The sequence below is a fragment of the Cajanus cajan genome, chromosome 1 (genome assembly GCF_000230855.2).
Source record: "Cajanus cajan strain Asha chromosome 1, NIPB_CcT2T_4, whole genome shotgun sequence".
In the NCBI taxonomy this organism is placed as follows: domain Eukaryota; kingdom Viridiplantae; phylum Streptophyta; class Magnoliopsida; order Fabales; family Fabaceae; genus Cajanus; species Cajanus cajan.
In genome coordinates, this window is record NC_138517.1 from 13,770,232 (window position 1) to 13,791,511 (window position 21,280).

Sequence of the window (21,280 nt, forward strand, 5' to 3'; positions counted from 1 at the left end):
TAATATATGATGTAGTGATAAGGCCAATCACAATAAAGTGTGTATAAGTGAAGGATAATCCCCACTTTACAATTTAATTATGTAAGATTAAATTGTGCTTCAAACCACTTTCTTAAGAAATATTAGATAAATATGATTGATGTAGTCACTTAATTTCAATATTTGACATGAAAACTGTAACAATCTAGTTTTCATACTTTTTATTAAGGGTGATTTAGTAATTTTTATAAAATTTATTAAGGGTGATTTAGTAGCTCAGAACAGGTCATTCCTAAACTAGAACGGGCCGTTCCAAACTACTAAAAAAATACCTATTTTTGGTAGCCTAGAATGGGCCGTTCCCAATCTAGAACAGGCCGTTCCAAACCACCAAAATAGCCTACAACCCTAGTTGGGAACAGGCCGTTCCAAAGTTAGGAATGGGTTGTTCTGAATATGGACGTTGTGAGTTAAAACTCAACTCTGGAACGGGTTGTTCTGGTTTGAGAATGGGCCGTTTCAGATGTGAATTTTTCACATGATGAAAGGATCTAGAACGGGTCGTTCTGGCCGCTCCTGAAATCTATAAATAAAGCACTCTAGTATTGTTTCTGGACACACTCTCTGGAGACCAAGGAGAACCAAGAGAAGGAGATCAACCAGATTCCACTCTAGCTTCACCTTCTACTTATCCAGGTACGGGGGAGTGAGAAACCTCGCTCGGGGGTGTGGGAATAATTGTGGGTAGTAGGATTGACCTCCAATCCCTTGCCTGATGCATGCTTCTAGGAACAGGCAAAATATGAATATTTTCTGTTTTGTCTTCTAATTGTTCTGTTGCGTTTCATATTGGATGTAATGTGTGAATATGTAATTAATTTTGAGAATAAATATGTTTTGATATAAATTATAGTTCTCTGTGGGTACTTGAGAGAACCCTATGAGAGACAGGTAGAATATGAATGTTTTCTATTTTGCTTTCTGAATGCTCTGTTATTCCTTGTGTGAAGTAGAGTGTAAATATGTATTTGATTTCAAAATTAGACAAGTTTTGATATGAATTAGAGTGCTCTGTGGGTTCTTGTGCGAAACCCTGTGAGGAACAATTATGAATATGACTATGCGAAATATGAACAAATGACATGAGACATGATATGAATGAGAATGTGAAATGAGATAAGCTATGATTATGAGAATGTGAAATGTGATGAAATGAGATAAGCTATGACTATGAGAATGTGAAGTGTGATGATATGAGACATGAAATTCCATGATAAGTGAAATGTTGAGTTAATGAAATAGTGAATGTGTGACATGCATCATGTGCATATATGATCTATTCCAGGCGTGCTGCTTAGGCCGCATAACAGTGATTTAACAAGCTAACAAAGGTGTACCTTAGGTTCACCAGTGATGTAACAAGCTAAGAAGGTGTACCTTAGGGTCACCAGTGATGTAACAAGCTATGTGATGAAATGACTTATTCCAGGTGTGCCGTTTAGGCCGTATACCAGTGATGTAACAAGTTATGTGATGAAATGATGAGAAATGTGAAACTTCCGTATGACGCCACATGCATGTATTTATGAATCGAGTCCATGACATCATTGCATGATAAATGAGTGTGCATGTGATATTGATTATATATGTGTATTGTTTACATGTGACTTATGTTTGTTGTGTGTGTGTGTGCTATCTAACCTTTATTTCTGCACCTGGAACCGAGTGAGATATTCATCAGTCCCTTGTTGTTCTTTGTATGTGTTTAAATTGTGTTGCAGGTGATCATCAGCATGAGGATGTTGGTGATGAGGCTTAGGCTTCAGTTGGACATGCTCTGATAGGATATGTGACATCGGGGCTTAGCTAGGTTTAGCATTGGAGTTTCATTACTGTTATTGTGTTTTGGAAAGATTGATGTTTTATTTTGTCATCATTTCCGCATTGGACTACGATTTGCGAAATATGAATGTGAACTCTCTATCTATGTGTTTTGAAACCTTATTTTTAAGAAAGTTTTATTTACTCAGGAATATACTTTATATTTATTGTGTATGTGGGGTAGAGGGTGTCACAAAAACTTACTTGAAAATATCATTGAAGTAAAAATACAAAAAGAAAGTATCGATTAATTACATATGCTAATGATAATAGGTTTATATCTAAAGTTAACTTATTTTTCAACATCTTTTAAGAGAAAAAGTTTCATGTATGTGAATATAAACAATTTTACATTGTCATCCAATTATAAACTATTATATAATGTATGATAAGTGATTATATATATATATATATATATATATATATATATATATATATATATATATATATGAGAAGAGATTCTTTTACTCAAAGAGTAAATCTACCTAAACTTACTCCATTCAATAACTTATGTTCTATATCAAATTTCAACGATTCAACCGTTAAATTTAAAGTTCTTAATGCATAGATCAAATCTTCAAATTTTTAGAAAATTATATAATCATTTGATACTTCGTTTCATTAATTCGAATTAATGTATAAAATGGTTTTATGATTATCCGTCAATTTGAATTAATGAAATGAAGTATCAAATGATTTTTCAAATTTTCTAAAAATTTATAGATTTGATCTATGTATGAAGAACTTTAAATTGAACGGTTGGATCGCTGAATATTGATGTAGGTAGACTTACTCTTGGAGTAAAAAGATCTTTCCTCTCTCTTTATATATATATATATATATATATATATATATATATATATATATATATATATATATATATATATTGAGTTTGAGAAACCAAAATAATAATATTTTTATATTTTAGAACTAAAAATACATATTTTAAATTTTAGGAAAAAAAATATACATACCTTACATTTTTTAAAGAATAAAAGTATAATTAAACAAAATTATTAATAAAGAAGAAAAAAAAATACAAACACAAACCAGACTCTTCCAAAATACATGTACATCCAATTATTAAGCCGTCACTTCCTTTGTTTATTTTCTTTCCAAATTCATATTATATATACTAGTAGGGTTGAGGCACTTCGTGCCTCTATTAAAAATAAAAAAAAATTAAATAATAAAAATATATTAATCTAATTAGTATTATGATTAATTCATTAATTTTAAATTTTTAAATTTGATTAAAAAGTATTTTTTAAAATAAAAGAGTATAATTGTAAAAAAAAAAGTGGAGACCAAGATAGTTAGTGAAAAAGATATCCCTTTTATATATATATATATATATATATATATATATATATATATATATATATATATATATATATATATTACTTGCTTATGGCTTTAAAGTTTCAGTTGTAATGGTACTTATCCCATCTTACCATTCTGAATGGCCAAAAATGAATCTTACCATCTCCAAAATCCAGTCCAAACAAGATTCTCATAAACACATGACATGTGCAATTCTGAAGAGCAACAAAGGGATGGAATAAGCAAACAGGTGTTTTTTGTCTCACTGAGACAAAATGCAAGGCAAAGAGGTATATAGTGACAATTTCCGAGTCAATTTTTTTATTTGTACTTGTTTGTTCGACCCACCTTGTCCTGTACTATTTCCCCCCTTACTTATCACTTTCTCTATTTTTTTTTGTGGTTTAGGAGCACACTTGTAGTGTCCACATTTCAAAGAAAACAAAATCTTGGTGTCCACATCTCACTTTTCCCCCATTTTACAAGAAAAAGTAACAAAAAGAAAATTACTTTAACTTCTACTCCAGTTACAAAAAAAAAAACACCCAAATATAGATAAAATTATTTCGATATCAAATTTGTTGAAATTATTACGACAGTTCTTGCGTTATAAATTATTTTTTTTAATAATTGTTAATATGATTGTGAGACTATAATAAGAAAGAAAGTTAAAGTTAAATTCAACTTTAAAAAATTAATTTATAAAATAAAAATTATTATTTATTTATATATTATTATGATTTTATTTTTAATTAATTGTGAGATCTTCGACGATCATAAATTATTTCAATTTTAAGTCGGTTGACATTATTTTATTATTCATTGAACTTTTATAATTTTATTTTTTAAAAGACGTGCGCACTGGAAAAAAATAATCCCATCAAATAATTATAAAGATGCGATAATATATACAAAAATTTGTATAAAAAAATATATTTATTTTTTAGCAAATTATTTATTGTATCTCACTCTCATATTTCTTTTTTATTTTTTTTATTATTGTAAAAACATATAAATAATATTAATCGGTTTATATTAAACACGAACTTTTATTTTATATCAGAATATTTTTATGAACTTTTCTTTAATGAAAGAATCTTTATTTATTTTTTTAAATTTTTTATTTAATTTAATTTTTATTTATTATAATTATTTATAATAAATATAAAATATAATTTATATATTACTCTTAAAAAAATATAATCTATATAAAAATACTTAATTATTTAAATTTTAAATATGATTTATATATTTAATATAGTATTATTTTATATATAATTTATTGTAAATCTAATTATATATAATAAATCTATAACATAATATCTTGTAATAAGAAAAAAGATGTATTAATCGTTGAAGCAGGTTGTTAAAGCATTACATTTTCCATTACATGAATCCATCAACCAATTTGCCAAAATCTCTAAGCATTTATAATGTATATACCACTACAAAAAATGTTCTATATATAATGACATACAAAAAATATCACTATAAGTACAATATATATAAATATATATCTATTTGACATATAATTATATACAATTTTAGTGTTGATTTTGAATAAGATTTAATAACATATTTTGTATATTACTATAATCTATACCTACACATTTTAACAATATATTAACATATATATTATATTTATTGTGTGAGTAAAAATAGTTTTTAGTAACACATATTATGTTACTATAGAGTATGTGTCACTATATGACAATTTTCTTGTAATATATATATATACACTAATTTGAGTTAACCGAGTAAACATTAGTGAAACCGCCCCAAAATTTGGTGTGATAAGTAAAATTTAAAGGAAACGAACTTGATTTACACACACAAACACAGAGTGGTAACTGGTAAGGTATGGATTGCATGCCAATTTTAGTCCTGTGAGTTGCTTTGGAGTTTGGAGTTTGGAGTGTGGTTAAGAGAAGATAAGCTTAACTTAAATGTTTTGTTTGGTAGAGAAGCATAAAGTAATAGAGAGAGAAAAAATGAAAAAAGAAAAAAAAAAAGTAAAAATCAAAGGTTATATAGAGAGAGGGGGAAGAATAGAATAGAAGTTGAAAGAAGATATTATTTTATATTTTTAATTTTAAAAAACATATATATATATATATATATAATCTATTTTGTAAGACATAATTAATTGTGTATGTTGAAATTTAATAAGAAATAATGTAACTTAAACATTAGGGGTGTGTTAGTTTAAACAATCTTACCAAATTGATGATTCAAATTAAATTAATTAAATTAGTTTAATTCAAACTAATTAAATTCGACTTTAATTAGTTCAGATTTGCATTTTATAAATTTGATTATCCAAGAGCTAAAACAATTAAAATTATTATTATTATTATTATTATTTATTATAATTATTATCTTAATATTATTTTATAATATTATAAATATAAATCTTATTAGTAACACTTAAGTGCAACGCTACTACCACACTAACACTCTAACAATACCAATAGTTATTTTATGATATTATTTTATAATATTAAAATATTTCATTAATTGTCCTACATTCACTTATTAATTATTATTCGGTTCATAACTAGACACATGCTACAAACCCTTTACCAATTTGACTTCGTCACTTTTCATTAGTTTCGAAACTATTGTTCAATTCATCTTAGTCTAGCCATTAGATCAAATACTAAAAAAATTCAAACATTTATTTTTATTTAATATATATTATTTACATGTTGACATTCAAGTTGAAAAAATAATGCATAAAAATCTATTGAATAATAATTATAATTTAGACAAATTAGTTATGTTTGAGAAACTACATTAATTTTAAATATTAAAACACTTTAATTTCAAATGTTAAATTATATATGTTTGATTATTTTAATTTCATATTTTTTATATTAATTTTTTTATTTATACTAAAATGTTATTTATACTCTTTTAGTAATAGAATTTTATTTAATTTTAATATAAAATAATGTATTTTTTTTATGTTTTAAAAATAAATATCTACTATTTTTTTAAAAAGAAATTGATTAATCCAAACTGAAGCAACCCATTTTTGATTGATTTTGGTTTGGTTTGGATTGCAATTTATTTTTTTTTTGTTGATAAATCCAATCCAAACCATGAAATCTAGTTTACCTCAAATTTGAATCAAACCAATTCCATTGTTCTCAATATTTGCACGGAATTCTTTTCTATGAATTTCTTGGCTCTTCTTCATTACTATACAATACTTGAATAGTATGTTATTCACATATTCTTCTTTTTTGATTTGACTCTTATAAAGTAATGAAATTTCACTTTAAAAAATAAAATGTAATAATAATCATTGATTAAACAGTTAAAGATGAATATTATAATTAATTATGAGTGTACTTTATCTTTTAAATTGCAATCCTTCATGAGCTAAATTCCTTTTCTTTCTTGGTCTTTTGCTTCCAAGTGCAATGAAAATGACTTTACATGATGCATTTAATTAATAATAATGAGCAAGAGAATAATAATTGATAACAAAATTAGGTATGCCATATAACATGGTAAGTTGAAGAGTATACAAGTTGTTTTATTAATTATGTTGCTGACTTGTGTGTTTAGGGACTTAGGAATTAAGGAATTCTTCATAAGTTGGGTTGTGAAGGGTTTCTATAAGTCTAGGACCAGTTTGATCCTAAAAGTCATTATAAGAAAATGACAATTTTGCGACAGTTATATGATCTACATTGCGACAGTTAGAACTGTCGCAAAAGATATCATTGCGATGGTTCACCAACTGTTGCAAAAATGTCCATCATGAGTGAATTTTGTGACGCTTACTAGAACTGTTGCACAAAATGTCACAAAATTGGAATTGCGACCCTTAAAGCACCCGACACACTAACTCCTCTAATCTATGATGAATAAACCATTTTAATTAAAGTGCTAATCTAGTCTCTAAATCAGTCTCTAAATATTTATTTTTTATTTTATTAAATTTTATAGACGTTTCAAATTCGGTTGCTTTTCTCCTCAAGGATTCTATTTCACAATACTTCATTTTTTAACATGTTTTGTCCTTACTTACACAATTTCTAGGAAACTTCCCAGAAGGTCACCCATCCTTATATTTTTCTAAGTCAAGCACACTTAACTGTGGAGTTCTAATGAAATAAGCTACTAAAAAACAGATACACGTTGTCAGTATAAGTAGTATAAATTAATTAATTTAAGTCAATCTCAACTATACAATCTCATACTTATACTATCTTTTGATCCCTTTCATTCTGGTGTGTCCGAACCGTTATAAATATATAATAATTATATTACTAATAATAATTATATTATATTTAATTAATCTTTAATTATATATATACTTACTTTTGTAATTAACAATTAATCTACTTATTTCTATTTAAAATTAATATTATGATACAATTTAAATTATTTATTATAAATTTAAAAGTTTAAATAATAATTTATATATTTTAAAATGAAAAAGATTATAATAACACCGGTGTAACTTTTACTAAGTATTACACCGCTCAATAATTTTATATTAAATGTGAATTTTATAAATCCAACCGTTGGATTGAAAGTTCATATCACTTTATATGTCTATTCGCGTCTGAATTAATTTTTCAATTCCACTCCCTTACATACAAATTAATATATATATATATATATATTATATTTTGATTTATTTTTTTGTGTGCTTACATTTTAATATTTTGAATTTCTTCTTCTTTTTTAATTGTAATCTTTCAAAAAAAATTAATAACATTTTATAATTACTCTTGATTTTATAATTTTTAGTGACGATTTTGAAATTGTAGAAAGCTAAAAAAATAATTGTGTATGTCATATTAAACAAAATATATATATAATTGTTAATAAAATATAAGTTTATTGAGATAATATAATACTTCCAAAAGAAAAATATTACTTTTGGTCTAGTCTACTATTAAATGTGTTTTTAATTTTAAACTTTATCAAATTTCACCGTAACTTTTTAAAAAAATAATATTTAATTTGTGCTAAAAATAACTTTTAAATTCTAATTAAATAGGGGTTATATATATATATATATATATATATATATATTATATTCAAACCTAGAAGTGATTTTTAAGTTAATATTTGTGAAAAGATAATTTAATTTATCAAATATCTCATATTTAATTAACCATTAAAATAATAAATTTCATAGATTATTTATTAGTTGTTCAATATTCTCGATTTAATCCATAATTAAAATGTATATTAATTTCAGTAACACATAAATTTTTTTAGCATATATATATATATATATTTTAATTTTTAGCTTCTTAGGATTAACATAAAACTTTTTTATTCTAAAATAATTTAAAAGATAGAGAAATAAAATTAATATAGTATATTAAAGTATTTTTTCCTTTTTAACATTTCTAAATGTAATTACATGTCATTATGATTTTATTTTTCTATTTTTTATTGAAAGTAAAATTATAGAATTTTGGAGTGTGCATAACTTTGTGTGAAATTTTATTTTCAATTTTTGTCTTGTAGATTGTGATGGTTTACTACAAACTGCATCAATATAGATAAATTTTGCTGTAGTTATTTGACTCCATCGCACGAACTGTCGTAATGTTAGAAAATTTTGCAACGGTTGGGAGAAACCGTCGTATGAAGGGTTGCAATATCAAAGCGACGTCGGTTTCAAGATAACTATTGCAATTTGTCCGTCCTAATTCATCATTTTCCTTGTAGTGGATGGTTGGTGTATAAGGTTCGGTTTAAGAATTGAGATTCGTAAGTTCAAATCTTCAAAATCCTAGAAAGAAGAATTCTAAAGAGAGGAACTTTGATCCATGAGTTCAATTTTCTTCTTAATCTTATCCTACCTTTCCCTAGCCTAATTTAAGTTGTTCTGTTGTTGATTTAGGTTAATAGGAACCTCAAATCAAGCTTGTTGATCTGTTCGAAGTTGTGTTGTGGAGTCATCCAAAGTTTCTTCTTCTTCCCCTATTTCTCTTTGATTCCGAGGTAAAGGAAGTTAGGTTCTTGAGTTGTTGAATTGTTCGATTGTTAGTGGATTGATTTCTATACTTTAGATCTTAAAAATGGATGCATATATGGATAGGGGAAAATCATATGATCTTGAAGATTGTAGTTGAAGTGGGGTTTTGGGTCAATGAAGAAGAAATTGATGATTTGTGTGTTGCATGTCGAAAATGGAGTGACATACGAGTTGTATGCAACTTATGCATATACATTATTGGATTGCATGTGGAATTATTTGAGTTTTAGGTGAAGGAGAGGAAAATATGAGATCTGAATAAGTGTGGATTTCTCATTAGCACGCTTTCAAGGAGGCAAGCGTGCCTTCAACAGGGACCCTCTGATCTCATGCATGCCAAGTGCAAGATTGGTGATGTTAGGCGTAAGGGAAGAGAATCATCTCGGGTTGAAGTAATGTTAAATGAGATTTGAAAGGTGCCAAGTGTGTGAGCACTAGAAGTCTTTGGCTTGATGGCGTTGGGCCCTATTCGAGTAGCGCAAGTGTGATCAAGGTAGAGACTCTTTGCCTAGATGACATCAAGCACCAATGAAGTGACATTTGGTATGGGTTAGGTAGAGACTCTTTGCCTAATATAAGGCCAAACACGAATTTCACCACACCATTCAAAAGGTTCCAGGAGTTCTTACCCTAGTCACGCTGGACATAGGTTGAGTGGTGTTGGACATGAGTAAGATAGAGAGCTCCCTGTGTTAATAGCGTCAGGTGAAAAGTAAGTTGCATCGGGTGTGAGTTGCATTAAGAATAATTGTTGTTTAATGAGTTGTATGTTATGAGTTGAACCAAAATAAATTATATGTGTGTGATGATTATGTAGTTGTACCGAATCTATAAGATGTTAAGCCTCTAAACTATGAAGTATGATAGAGCATAATTGATTATAATCAAGTTGAGTTGAGTTGAGTTGAGTTGTACATTGAGTAGCTTCACATCTGTGTTGAATATGCTTTATAATGTATTATTGTGTTGTTGAGATGATAAAATATTGAAAATGCTTTGGGTATTTAAGGATAGTGTTGTTGAGTTATGTTGACCAATCTAGGACTAGAAGATATTTTGTTTTTAAAGTTGTTTATCCCATTGTGCGAATATTGTTTTGTGGGGCTCTACAAGCCTAGGCTTTTATTGAACACCCTTATTGAGATGTTGACCCTTGAAGTGGATAGTTGAGATGATTCTCCTTTAGGATCTAGTAGGTGCCTAATGTTGGTAAGGTCGAGACATACACGTATAAAGCAACCACAATATAAGGGTCAAGTCGAGTTATATTAATTACAAACAACCAATTTGAGTAAAGTACGAAGTCAAAAACCTAGTTCCTAACTCAATATCGAAAAGGCAAAATATTTGGAGGGTAGTCGATGGACTAATCCTAAAGGTAACTTAGTTGAGCTAACACTACAAGAAAAATTGTTATTATCTACATAATTTTTTTCATAGATAATATTTAGTTATCTACGGAATATTACCTACGGAATTTTTTCCGTAGATAACTTTTAGTTATATGTGGAATATTACCTACGAAATTTTTTTCGTAGATAATTTTTAGTTATCTACGGAACATTACCTATGGAATTTTTTCACTAGATAACCCACAAAAGTTATTATCTACAGAAAATTCTGTAGGTAACGTTACCTACAAAATTTTTCATAAATAACAACTTTCGTGGGTTATTTACAGAAAATTTCGTAGGTAAGTTACCTACGAAAAATTTTGTAGATAATATTAATAATAATGATAATAATAATAATAATAATAATAATAATAATAATAATGATAATATTAATAATAATAATAATAATGATAATAATAATAATGATAATAATAATAATGATGATGATGATGATAATAATAATAATAATAATAATAATAACCCTCAAAAGTTGTTATCTACGAAAAATTTCATAGATAATGTTACTTACGGAATTTTCCTTAGATAACAATTTTTGTGTGTTATCTATACAAAAAATTCCATAGGTAAGTTACTTACAGAAAATTTTGTAGATAATAATAATAATAATAATAATAATAAAAATGATAATAATAATAATAATAATAACAATAATAATAATAATAATAATAATAACATCGAAAGTTGTTATCTACGGAAAATTCCATAGGTAACTACGGAAAATTCCATAGGTAACGTTACTTATGGAATTTTCCGTAGATAACCCACGAAAGTTGTTATCTACGAAAAATTTCGTAGGTAACGTTACCTACAAAATTTTCCATAAATAACAACTTTCGTGAGTTATCTACGAAAAATTCTGTAGATAATAATAATAGTAATGATAATAATAATTATAATAATTATAATAATAATAATAATAATAATAATAATAATAATTATATTAATAAAATAATAATAATAAAATAAAATAATAAAAATAAAATAATAATAATAATAAATAAATAAAAAAATAATAATAATAATATAAGTATGAGATTGTATAGTTGAGGATGACTTAAATGAATTAATTTGTACTACTTATACTGATAACATGTATTTGCTTTTCTGTAGCTTATCTTACCTGAACTCCACAGTTAAGTGTGTTTGACTTGGAGTAATATAGGGATGGGTGACCTTCTGAGAATTTTCCCAAAAAATGTGTAGTAAGGACAAAACACGTTGAAAAGTGAAGTGTCATGAAATAACATCCTTGAGAGGCCAAATATGAAGGTTGTTACATTAATAAATTTATTAAAATTAAACAAAAATTTTCTAAAAGTTATCTACAGATTTTATCCGTAGATAACAACTTTCGTGGGTTATCTACGAAAAAATTTGTAGGTAACGTTATTTACGGAAAATTTTCCATAGGTAACGTTATTTACGACCTTATTACCTACGGATTTTTTTTCGTAGGTAATTGACAATTACCTACGAATTTTCATGCTTATCTACGGATTTCTTCTATAGATAATTCTAATGTTTCTTGTAGTATAACTAATGTCGTGACATGCCCATACCCAATTGTTCTACCCTGACATTGGTACTAGACTTCTTAGTTTTAAGTGGTAACATCTGAGAAATTGTGTATGTGTTGTAGATTGATATCCAAATTCATGTTGATCTAGTAAGTCCAAAAATGTAATGTTGTGTTGATCAGTTTGATAAAATAAAACCACTTAAACTACTCACTATGTGTTGTAGGAGATCTCTATATGTTGATATGCGTGACGACATATTAATTGCTTATTTTTGTGTCATGTTTCTTTAGTTGATGTTATTGAATAATGTTGTATGCATTTACACATATGTTATTTTTTGAAAACTCTAGCTTACCCTTGTTTATTTCCATTATTGATTGGATTGGGATGATCATATTATATATGGGAGTAGGGTGAGACTAGGTTTGAGATGTTTCTCACTAATAGTCATTTGAATTATGACTAGGAGAGAGCTTTGCGTAGTTGTCTAAGGAGTAGCTCTTAATGTATAGTTGTGTTTGACTAGTTGAATATACTACATGCATATATTTACTTTTACTATGTGAATGTAATCTTGTTTTATAGAATTGTATAGTTGTCTACATTTATATATGACTTGGAGTACATTATCTAGTGAATGATGGTACACCATAGTAGTTGTATGTTCTTAATTTGCAAGGTGTACAATGTAAGAATCATGTTAAGTTGTTACATGCTCAATAATTATACTTTATAAAAAGATATGTATCATCAAAAAATAATATCAATCTTTTTTAATTAACCTCTGATAGAAGATGTGTCCCTACAATTAATTTTTTCTACATGAGTTAATTAATTCTACTTTATTTTTTTTGTCTAGATTTTTTTTAATTATTTATTTTTTTTATTTATCATATATATATATATATATTTATAAATTAAATTTTAATATGTTAAAAACTCAATATTTAAAATAATAATTTAAATTAGCTAATAATTTAAAATTTTGAAAATTAAAAATATTAATCTGATTTTAGTTTTAATTCAATTATACAAAAGTGGTAGTAAATAGATCATTACACCTGCTTATCATTTTATATTTTTTTTTTGTTGAGCTAGCTAAACTATAAATAAGTGTTGGGGACAAATCTTCATGTTCAACGAAGATTAAAAGTAAGGATACATAAATACAACACAAATATAAAATAATGAAGACATGAATTTAATGTAGCTTGACACCTTTTTATTATTTTTTTTATTTTTTATATACATATCAAAACATCTCTACGTACAAATATCCATCTTCTCAAATATATTACAAGTTTTGCTGAACAAATTTGAAAAACCCACCCCATTACAAAACTTCCTTCACATAGGGTGATGATTCCCTTTCTCTCATTGGCAATAACACTATGTAGTTGGTGACTACCTTCTCTCTTAAAGTGTGGTGACCTCTCTAAGGTTGTAATCTTCATTCATGACTTTTTACACACACACACATCTATATATATATATATATATATATATATATATATATATATATATATATATATATATATATATATATATATATATATATATATATATATATATATATATATATATATATGATTGAAAATTTTAAATTAGTTTTTTTAATAAAAATTGATTTATAAAATAAATTTTTTTTATTTATATATTTTATTTTTATCTCATCCTTAACTAATACGTGATTTGAATTTTATAAAAATTTATATATTTTTATATATTTATTTATTTATTTATTTATATATATATATATATATATATGTAATTTTAAGCTTATTACTTCTAGAAAATAAAAAAAATATTTTTTTCTTCTAAAATATAAAACTATTATTTATGTTAAATAAACTAATATATGCACTAATTATTTAATAGAAAACTCATGAAACACACAAATATGAAAATATTCACACTTGAACTTGCTTACTATAATTTTAAAGACAATATACTAACATCTCTAAGTAGTTTATAAATATTTAAAAATAAATATTATTTATTTAAAATAATTTTTAAGATAAAAAATATTAATTTTAGAAGGTTTAAATATATTTTAGTCCCTATAAGATGAGTGATTTTGATTTTGGTCTTTGTAAATTTTTTCTTTATTTTTCATCCTTGTAAGATTTATAAAGATTGTTTCGTACTTGTAAAATGAGTAAAATATTATTATTTGATTTCCATCCCTCTAAAACATAAATTCACTAGTTTGATTATTTTAAGGTAGATAAACAATATTTATTTTAAAAAACTAAAAGAAAATTTAGAGGTGTTAAATATCAATACAATAATAGTATGTAATTGTTGTAGGTGACACCTAAGATAATTATTTATCTTTTTTTTTTTTTATAAATAAAAAGTAGTTAAAAATGATTATATAAAAAATAAGAATTAAAAATAAAAATTTAAAATAAAAATTCCAATTTTAGAAAATGAAAATAAGAATTAAAAATGAGAAATTAAAAAAAGAAATTAAAAATAAGAATTAAAAATAAGAAATTTCCGACGGAATTTATCGGAAATTTCCGATAGAATATTCTGTCAAAAATTTCCGACGGATTTATTTTTCCGTCGAAAATTTTTGACCAAAAATTTTTTACAAAAAAATTCCATCAGAAATTTTTCGTCGGAAAATATAAATTTTCCGACAAATCTATATACGTCAGAAATTTTCCATTAAAAATTTGTATTTTTTTTGTAATGAACTTGACACCTCTTTTTTAGTTTTATTTTATATATATATATCGAAACATCTCAACAAATATCCATCTTCTCAAATATATATATTACAAGTTTTGCTGAACAAATTTGAAAAACCCACCCCATTACAAAACTTCCTTTCATATAGTGATGATTCCTTTTCTCTCATTGGCAATAACACTATATGTAGTTGGTGACTACCTTCTGTCTTAATGGGTGGTGACCTCAATCTTCATTCATGACTTTATATATATATATATATATATATATATATATATATATATATATATATATATATATATATATATATATATATTTATAATTGAAAATTTTAAATTAATTTTTTTTAATAAAAATTGACTTATAAAATGGAAATTATTTTTTATTTATATATTTTATTTTTATCTCATCCTTAACTAATATGTGATTTGAATTTTTTTTAACAATTAAACTCAGTTTACCCTTTAAAATGAGATACTTTATTTCCCCTACTCACTTGAGGATCCAAATCCCCTTAAAAGTTAAAACCTACCATATCTAGGCAAGATTTGGATTCAAAATCATAATAACACTGAAATCTAAAACTTAAAAAGCTTTGATAATAAGACTGCACAAGTTGAGCAAGAAAAAAACTTGCTTGATTGAGATTGATTGAGAAAGATGATGAGGTTGTTTTTTTGGGGTAGTAGCTATGATGATTTTCCTTCAGTCTTTCACAAGGTGGGCTCACACCAAAGATTCCGTCGTGTCCACGATATGAAAGAATCTTCATCAACAATTGAATTTTGAGATGAATTTCCCCTTACACCAAGGTTATGTGGTGGAACCTTGATCAATACGATATAACACCAATAAATTATAAATTTATCATCATTTCAATAAATTAATTAGGGGGTGATGACCTAATAATGTTGGTTTGCTTTATTGTATGAATCACTAGTTTCTTTGTCAATAATGGCGTGAATTATCAGCCACACAAAAGAGTAACAACCAATTAATGGCTATTTAATTAAAGATTAATTACTTTTCCTAACAAAAGGAAGATTATCAAACCATATACAAAATTAAAGAATATTTTCTGACCCTAAAAAAGTAACATAATATATTCCGAACAAAAGGAAGTTGTGCCAAATTGACAACGAACAAACTATTTATGCATTAATTCAACTGCAAAATAAATTATATTTAAGTGTGGATAGTAAAATTAGAACCTAAGGATTGATGCAGAGGTGGAAGAAGTATACTTCCTACTTTGCTTATTCTGAGTTAAATCATATATAGGGTAGCACATAAGGAAATTAATTATCATAAATGCAGTAATTTGATTTTTCTGTTTAGAATGTAAAAGTCATTTGAAGGTTAATGAAATATAACGCTCCGTACTTAAAAATGATCTCACAAATAAAATATTACCAGCAAAGCATCAAAATAATTAAATAAAAGATTACAAGCATTAATCGAATTTTAAGACCTTTGGATAAATATAGACCTAGGAGCAGAGTCAATCCTTATTAGCCCACCATTACAAAAAATAAAATTCATAATATGTTTAATTTTTTTTTCCTGATTTGTAACAAGAATATTTTCCATTTAATAATAGTTAGAGACTACTCACTAAAGTATGATTTGTCTCTCCCAACAAAATTTTCTACATATACAGTATACACGATCATAGAATCCATCCTTTTTAATATACTTAAATGTTAGGCTTTGTTATGATATTTTTGTAATTAAACATTTTCATAAAGAAAACATACATAATTTTATAGTTTACAAAAAATAAATAAGAGACAAATGTGCTTCAATAAAAATTAATTATATTCAAATAACAATAATAATAATGATAACATTTTCCGCAGACATGGTTAATGGTTAATTTAGATGTTAGCATTTTGTTTCAAATTTTATTATGTAAAGCTTATTACCATTTTTTCCGATACATTTTTTTAAAAAATATTTTACAGAATCATTTATAAGCTGATCTGAATTGAACTGTGACTAAATAAACAACAGACAAAAAAAAAAGTAGAATCCATGGTTGCCGCAATCAATTAAATAAATGAAAAATAATACTAATTATTGTAAGCTGAAAAAATATTTAACAATTTAAACATAAAGTTGAATTGAACCAGCAAAACTTTATGAATAATTTAATTTGTTAAATTCATGATTTTACCAGACAATGCTAGAATATTACATGGTGAGTGAAAATCATGTTCTGCGAAATTCTACATGCATCATGTCTTAAAAAAAATAAAAGAACAATGCTACAACTAAAAAACATAACCGAATCACTATTTACCCGGATCAATACGGCTTCCAAATCCTGAATCTGATTAAGTAAAAAATCAAATATCGTACCTACCTCTTTAATTTACTTTTTTTAAAATCCAAAGTGCCATACTCTATTTTGATTCACTTTCATACCATGCAAACCGGTAGAAAATATCATGGCATTAATGGAATGAAGAAAAGAAGAAATTTAATGACATGGAACCCACCAAGAACAGGTGTAAAACTGTGGTTGTGATTTAGTTTGGTTTATCCATTAATTTACTTTGGTTGCTTATATAATTGTTAGCATGTGTAGCTTTCATTGTCCTCAATGGTCTCTATATCTATCTATCTGTTACTGTGCCAACGCATTGTGAGGCCACAAGTACCTAACCCCAGCCAGCTAAGCTTTTGGAACTTAGAGTTAAGCAGTTACCTTCCCTCAACTATAATATCTCGACCAATCAACCCCTTCCCCATTTCTCTCTCTCTCTATCTCTCTCCAATAAGTGTTCATTTTTCCTAAATAACTGAAAGTGTTGTTACACCTATTCTTGTTTACCACAAAATTCTGAGTTTCATCATAGGAGAGAAAATATGACAGAAGAGCAACCTAAAAAGGTAGAGTTAGAATCACAACCACCACCTGCTCCTGCTCCTGCTGAGGCTGAACCTGTTCCTGAGGCTCCAAAGGATGTGGCTGAGGAGAAATCTGTGATTCCAGTGCCCTCTTCAGATGACAAGCCTGATGAGTCCAAGGCTCTTGTCTTGGTTGAGAGTAAGATATTAATACATTCATTCTTCTTATGTTATCAATTTTTATGTGTCGGAATCAAATTTGATTTTAACCTGCTGTCCACCAGTGAGATGACCATATCAGTATTTATTAATAGAAAATAATATTTATCTTAGAAGTTAATTTTGTAAAATTGAAATTTTATCCCATCCACTTTCTTAAGAAAAGCTTTACAATACTCTTACACCCCGTGTTCAATCAACTCAGTTTCATTGTTATGTTATTATGTTCCAAAAGGTGGGAATATATATGTGGTTGGTGAGAAAAATGATTGCAGCAAAAGAAAAATTGATATCTATGTGAATCTTTTATTTAGGAATCTCTATGTCTATGCATATGCTTTATGGTTTGTTTATGTTTTAAATCATTAGGTTAATTAACCATATCTTTGAGGAACTTTGTGTTTTCTTTATTCCAAAAGGGTGTTTTAATTTTACTATCTTGTAATTGTTTTATATTCCTTCTGCAGCGGCTTCTTTTGAATTTCTTTTCAAATTACATGGTTTTGGACTTTTCTGATAATCTCGTGCCATATTCCTTGTCCTTCTGGCAGCAATATAAATATTTTTGGTGTTTTTCGCTTAAATAGTTATAAACAATCAGTTATAATAGATTTTGATTTCTGAGAACAGTTTTTTCTATTATTATTTTCTAAGCCTTTTTTGGAGTAAAAAAAAATCCCATGTTATATTTGATGGTTTGTTGTTACTTGTTATTTGTGCAGTTGTACTTGATTACTTTTTCTTGTATTTTATGATATTCAATATTGCTGGAACTTTCCTGTTGTATTTTATCCAAAACAATATTCTCAAATTGCTCTGAACCTTTCCTCTTCTATCAAGTATGAGACAGAGTGGTCCCTCTGTAAAATCCAAGCCTAATAAGAATCTAACTTTCACGCAGAAAACCAACTTTTCATATTTTAAGGCTTAAGTACTTGCAAATTCAAAGGATGAAAACACCTCTGCTACTAGTCTTTTGATTAATGTCATATACTCATATACCAAGTAACTAGTTTGATATTTTATAAATTTCTCGTATTTCATTTATATTTAATCTATTCATATTTTGTATCCATTTACAACCTTATTATTGAAATGTTTCTAAGCTTTGACTATTTTTGAGACACTTTATAGTGATATATTGGTTTGTTGGTTCAAAGTTTTTTAATGCCTATTTGTATGACTTAAAACGGGGAAACCACTTAGAAATTCTTCATCCATTTACAAGCTTTTAGTTCAGGGGAGAGTAATCCGACAAAACTATTTAAAAATTGAGCTAACCAATTCAATATTGATGCAGAATGAGAGCAAAATAGTTATATTTTGTTGCATTAAGTGCTCAAGTAGGATTTATCTCGGTCTCAAAATAAATACCATATTTTTCTCTTCATTTCATAAAAGATACAAAGAATGATTTTTCTTCATCACTAGTCAGAAATTGATTTCCTTCCAATGTTGGAACCAAGTTACATTCCATATAGTAACATACCTACAATGGACTGCAACAAAAATAACTTCTTATTTTATCATTACATTTATCATCAAAATCATGGTCCCTACATATGTTTTCTTTTGTTTATTGTTGGTACTTTTGATTATTGCCAGAGACTGAAGAAGTTGATGAAGTGAAACCATCTGAAGGCTCTATAAATAGAGGTATGTCATTTGTCATTAGGATACTTAATTTCCATTTATGTATCCTTTTGTATCCTAACATTATAGATAATACCTCATTTGTCTTCAGATGCTGTGCTTGCCAGAGTTGCAACTGAGAAGAGGCTATCACTAATCAAAGCATGGGAAGAAAGTGAAAAATCAAAAGCTGAAAATAAGTAAGAACCTTCACCCCTTGGTTCAAATGTAATGTGGATTTTAGTAGTGCCAAATAATTGTTAAGAGTCTTCAATTGAATCACCTTAACCATGGTGATTAATCAACATAACATCAATTTTATTGTCTTTTTATCTTTGGATTGAAAAGTTATTGGTTGGTTTTCTTTTTAACCTTGTGCTGATCTTTGCTATTTTTGTGCATTGAATTGTAAAATATCACCATCAGCATCATGGTCAATTTGGAAACAGATATATCTAAATATGGAATCCAATTAGAAAATGAACTAAAAATTCATATTTAATCACATAATATGAATATTTGAGATTAACAATGTCTAGAATACTAATTTAAATGAAATTGTTGAGCAGGGCTCACAAAAAGCTTTCAGCCATTTCAGCATGGGAAAACAGTAAGAAAGCTACAGTGGAGGCTGAACTGAAAAAGATTGAAGTAAGAGTTAATTTCATTAGTAATTCTAACATGTTTTATGCGTTAATTTTCTTCCATCCTTTACTTTTTGAACTCGGTATCAAGAGATTTTACAACACTGACACATTTTGCTCAATCTATTGAGCTAGACCGCTTGATTCCATCATGTAATTTTAAATCTTGATTTCTTGTGATTCTTTCTGCATTGAATGTTCCTAAAGAGAGGAAGAGATAAATCATTAAAGCAACCTTTTCATTTTCATAGGAACAATTGGAGAAGAAAAAGGCAGAATATGCAGAAAAAATAAAAAACAAAGTAGCTGCGATCCACAAGGAAGCTGAGGAAAGAAGAGCAACGATTGAGGCAAAGAAAGGGGAAGATCTTCTTAAAGCAGAGGAGACAGCTGCAAAGTATAGAGCAACTGGAACAGCTCCAAAGAAACTCCTTGGTTGTTTCTAATGCTTCAAACTCCAAGCATTGTTGGAAACAAATATGTTAATTATTATTGTGTATCTTCTTCTTTGACTTTTTAAATATCATCAATACAAGTGTGTTTATGTTAGAGATTTTGTCCATGTTCATTTGTTATGTGTGCAAATCTACACATTGGGGTGTATATACCAACTACGTTGTGGATAAAGAAATTAAATTATTCCATTTGTGGATGAGTTACTTGTAGCATGAAGTCATTGACAAACTTCAGTTTTAGAACTAATAAGAAGTAAAATAAAAAACTAAATATATTTTTAATCTCTCTATATAATTGGATGGGTTAGGGCAGTAGTTGGACACTATGCCCTTATATGTTACGGATACGATTTATTTAATGGAGAATTTTGTGTCTGTACATTTGTCAATCACAGTACCATAAACAAAATTAACTTGTGGCCTAATGGATTGAGGATACGTGTTGGGAGAAAAGCAAACTCTCTATAGGATTAGTATAACCTAGCAGTTAATCAAAGGCAAACCATTTTGGTGCTAATATTCCAACCGTAAATCTGCCGAGCTCGTTAAGATTACTATATTTGAAGTTTTGTTCGTTTAGACGTTCGTTAAACCGTCATAATTTGTCATTAAAAAGACTTTTAAATGAGCTAAGAACTATGAT

At 27.0% G+C, this 21,280-nt stretch overlaps 1 protein-coding gene across 1 annotated transcript; it reads left to right on the top strand.

Moving 5' to 3' along the window:
• The first annotated feature begins 17,568 nt into the window (after positions 1-17,568).
• On the top strand, positions 17,569-20,837 carry LOC109818758 (remorin). The gene is made up of 5 exons (XM_020384285.3): positions 17,569-17,886; positions 19,512-19,562; positions 19,651-19,738; positions 20,108-20,189; positions 20,434-20,837. The coding sequence occupies exons 1-5, from the start codon at positions 17,706-17,708 to the stop codon at positions 20,626-20,628; spliced, it is 597 nt and encodes a 198-aa protein (XP_020239874.1). The 5' UTR covers positions 17,569-17,705; the 3' UTR covers positions 20,629-20,837.
• The last annotated feature ends 443 nt before the right edge of the window (positions 20,838-21,280 follow it).

What these genes read in the sequence shown, in the direction of transcription:
- LOC109818758 (XM_020384285.3), top strand. Translation starts at nt 17,706, where the DNA reads ATGACAGAAGAGCAACCTAAAAAGGTAGAGTTAGAATCACAACCACCA. An exon ending in GGCTCTTGTCTTGGTTGAGA is followed by an intron (nt 17,887 to 19,511) that starts GTAAGATATTAA and finishes GATTATTGCCAG; the next exon opens with AGACTGAAGAAGTTGATGAA. An exon ending in CTGAACTGAAAAAGATTGAA is followed by an intron (nt 20,190 to 20,433) that starts GTAAGAGTTAAT and finishes TCATTTTCATAG; the next exon opens with GAACAATTGGAGAAGAAAAA.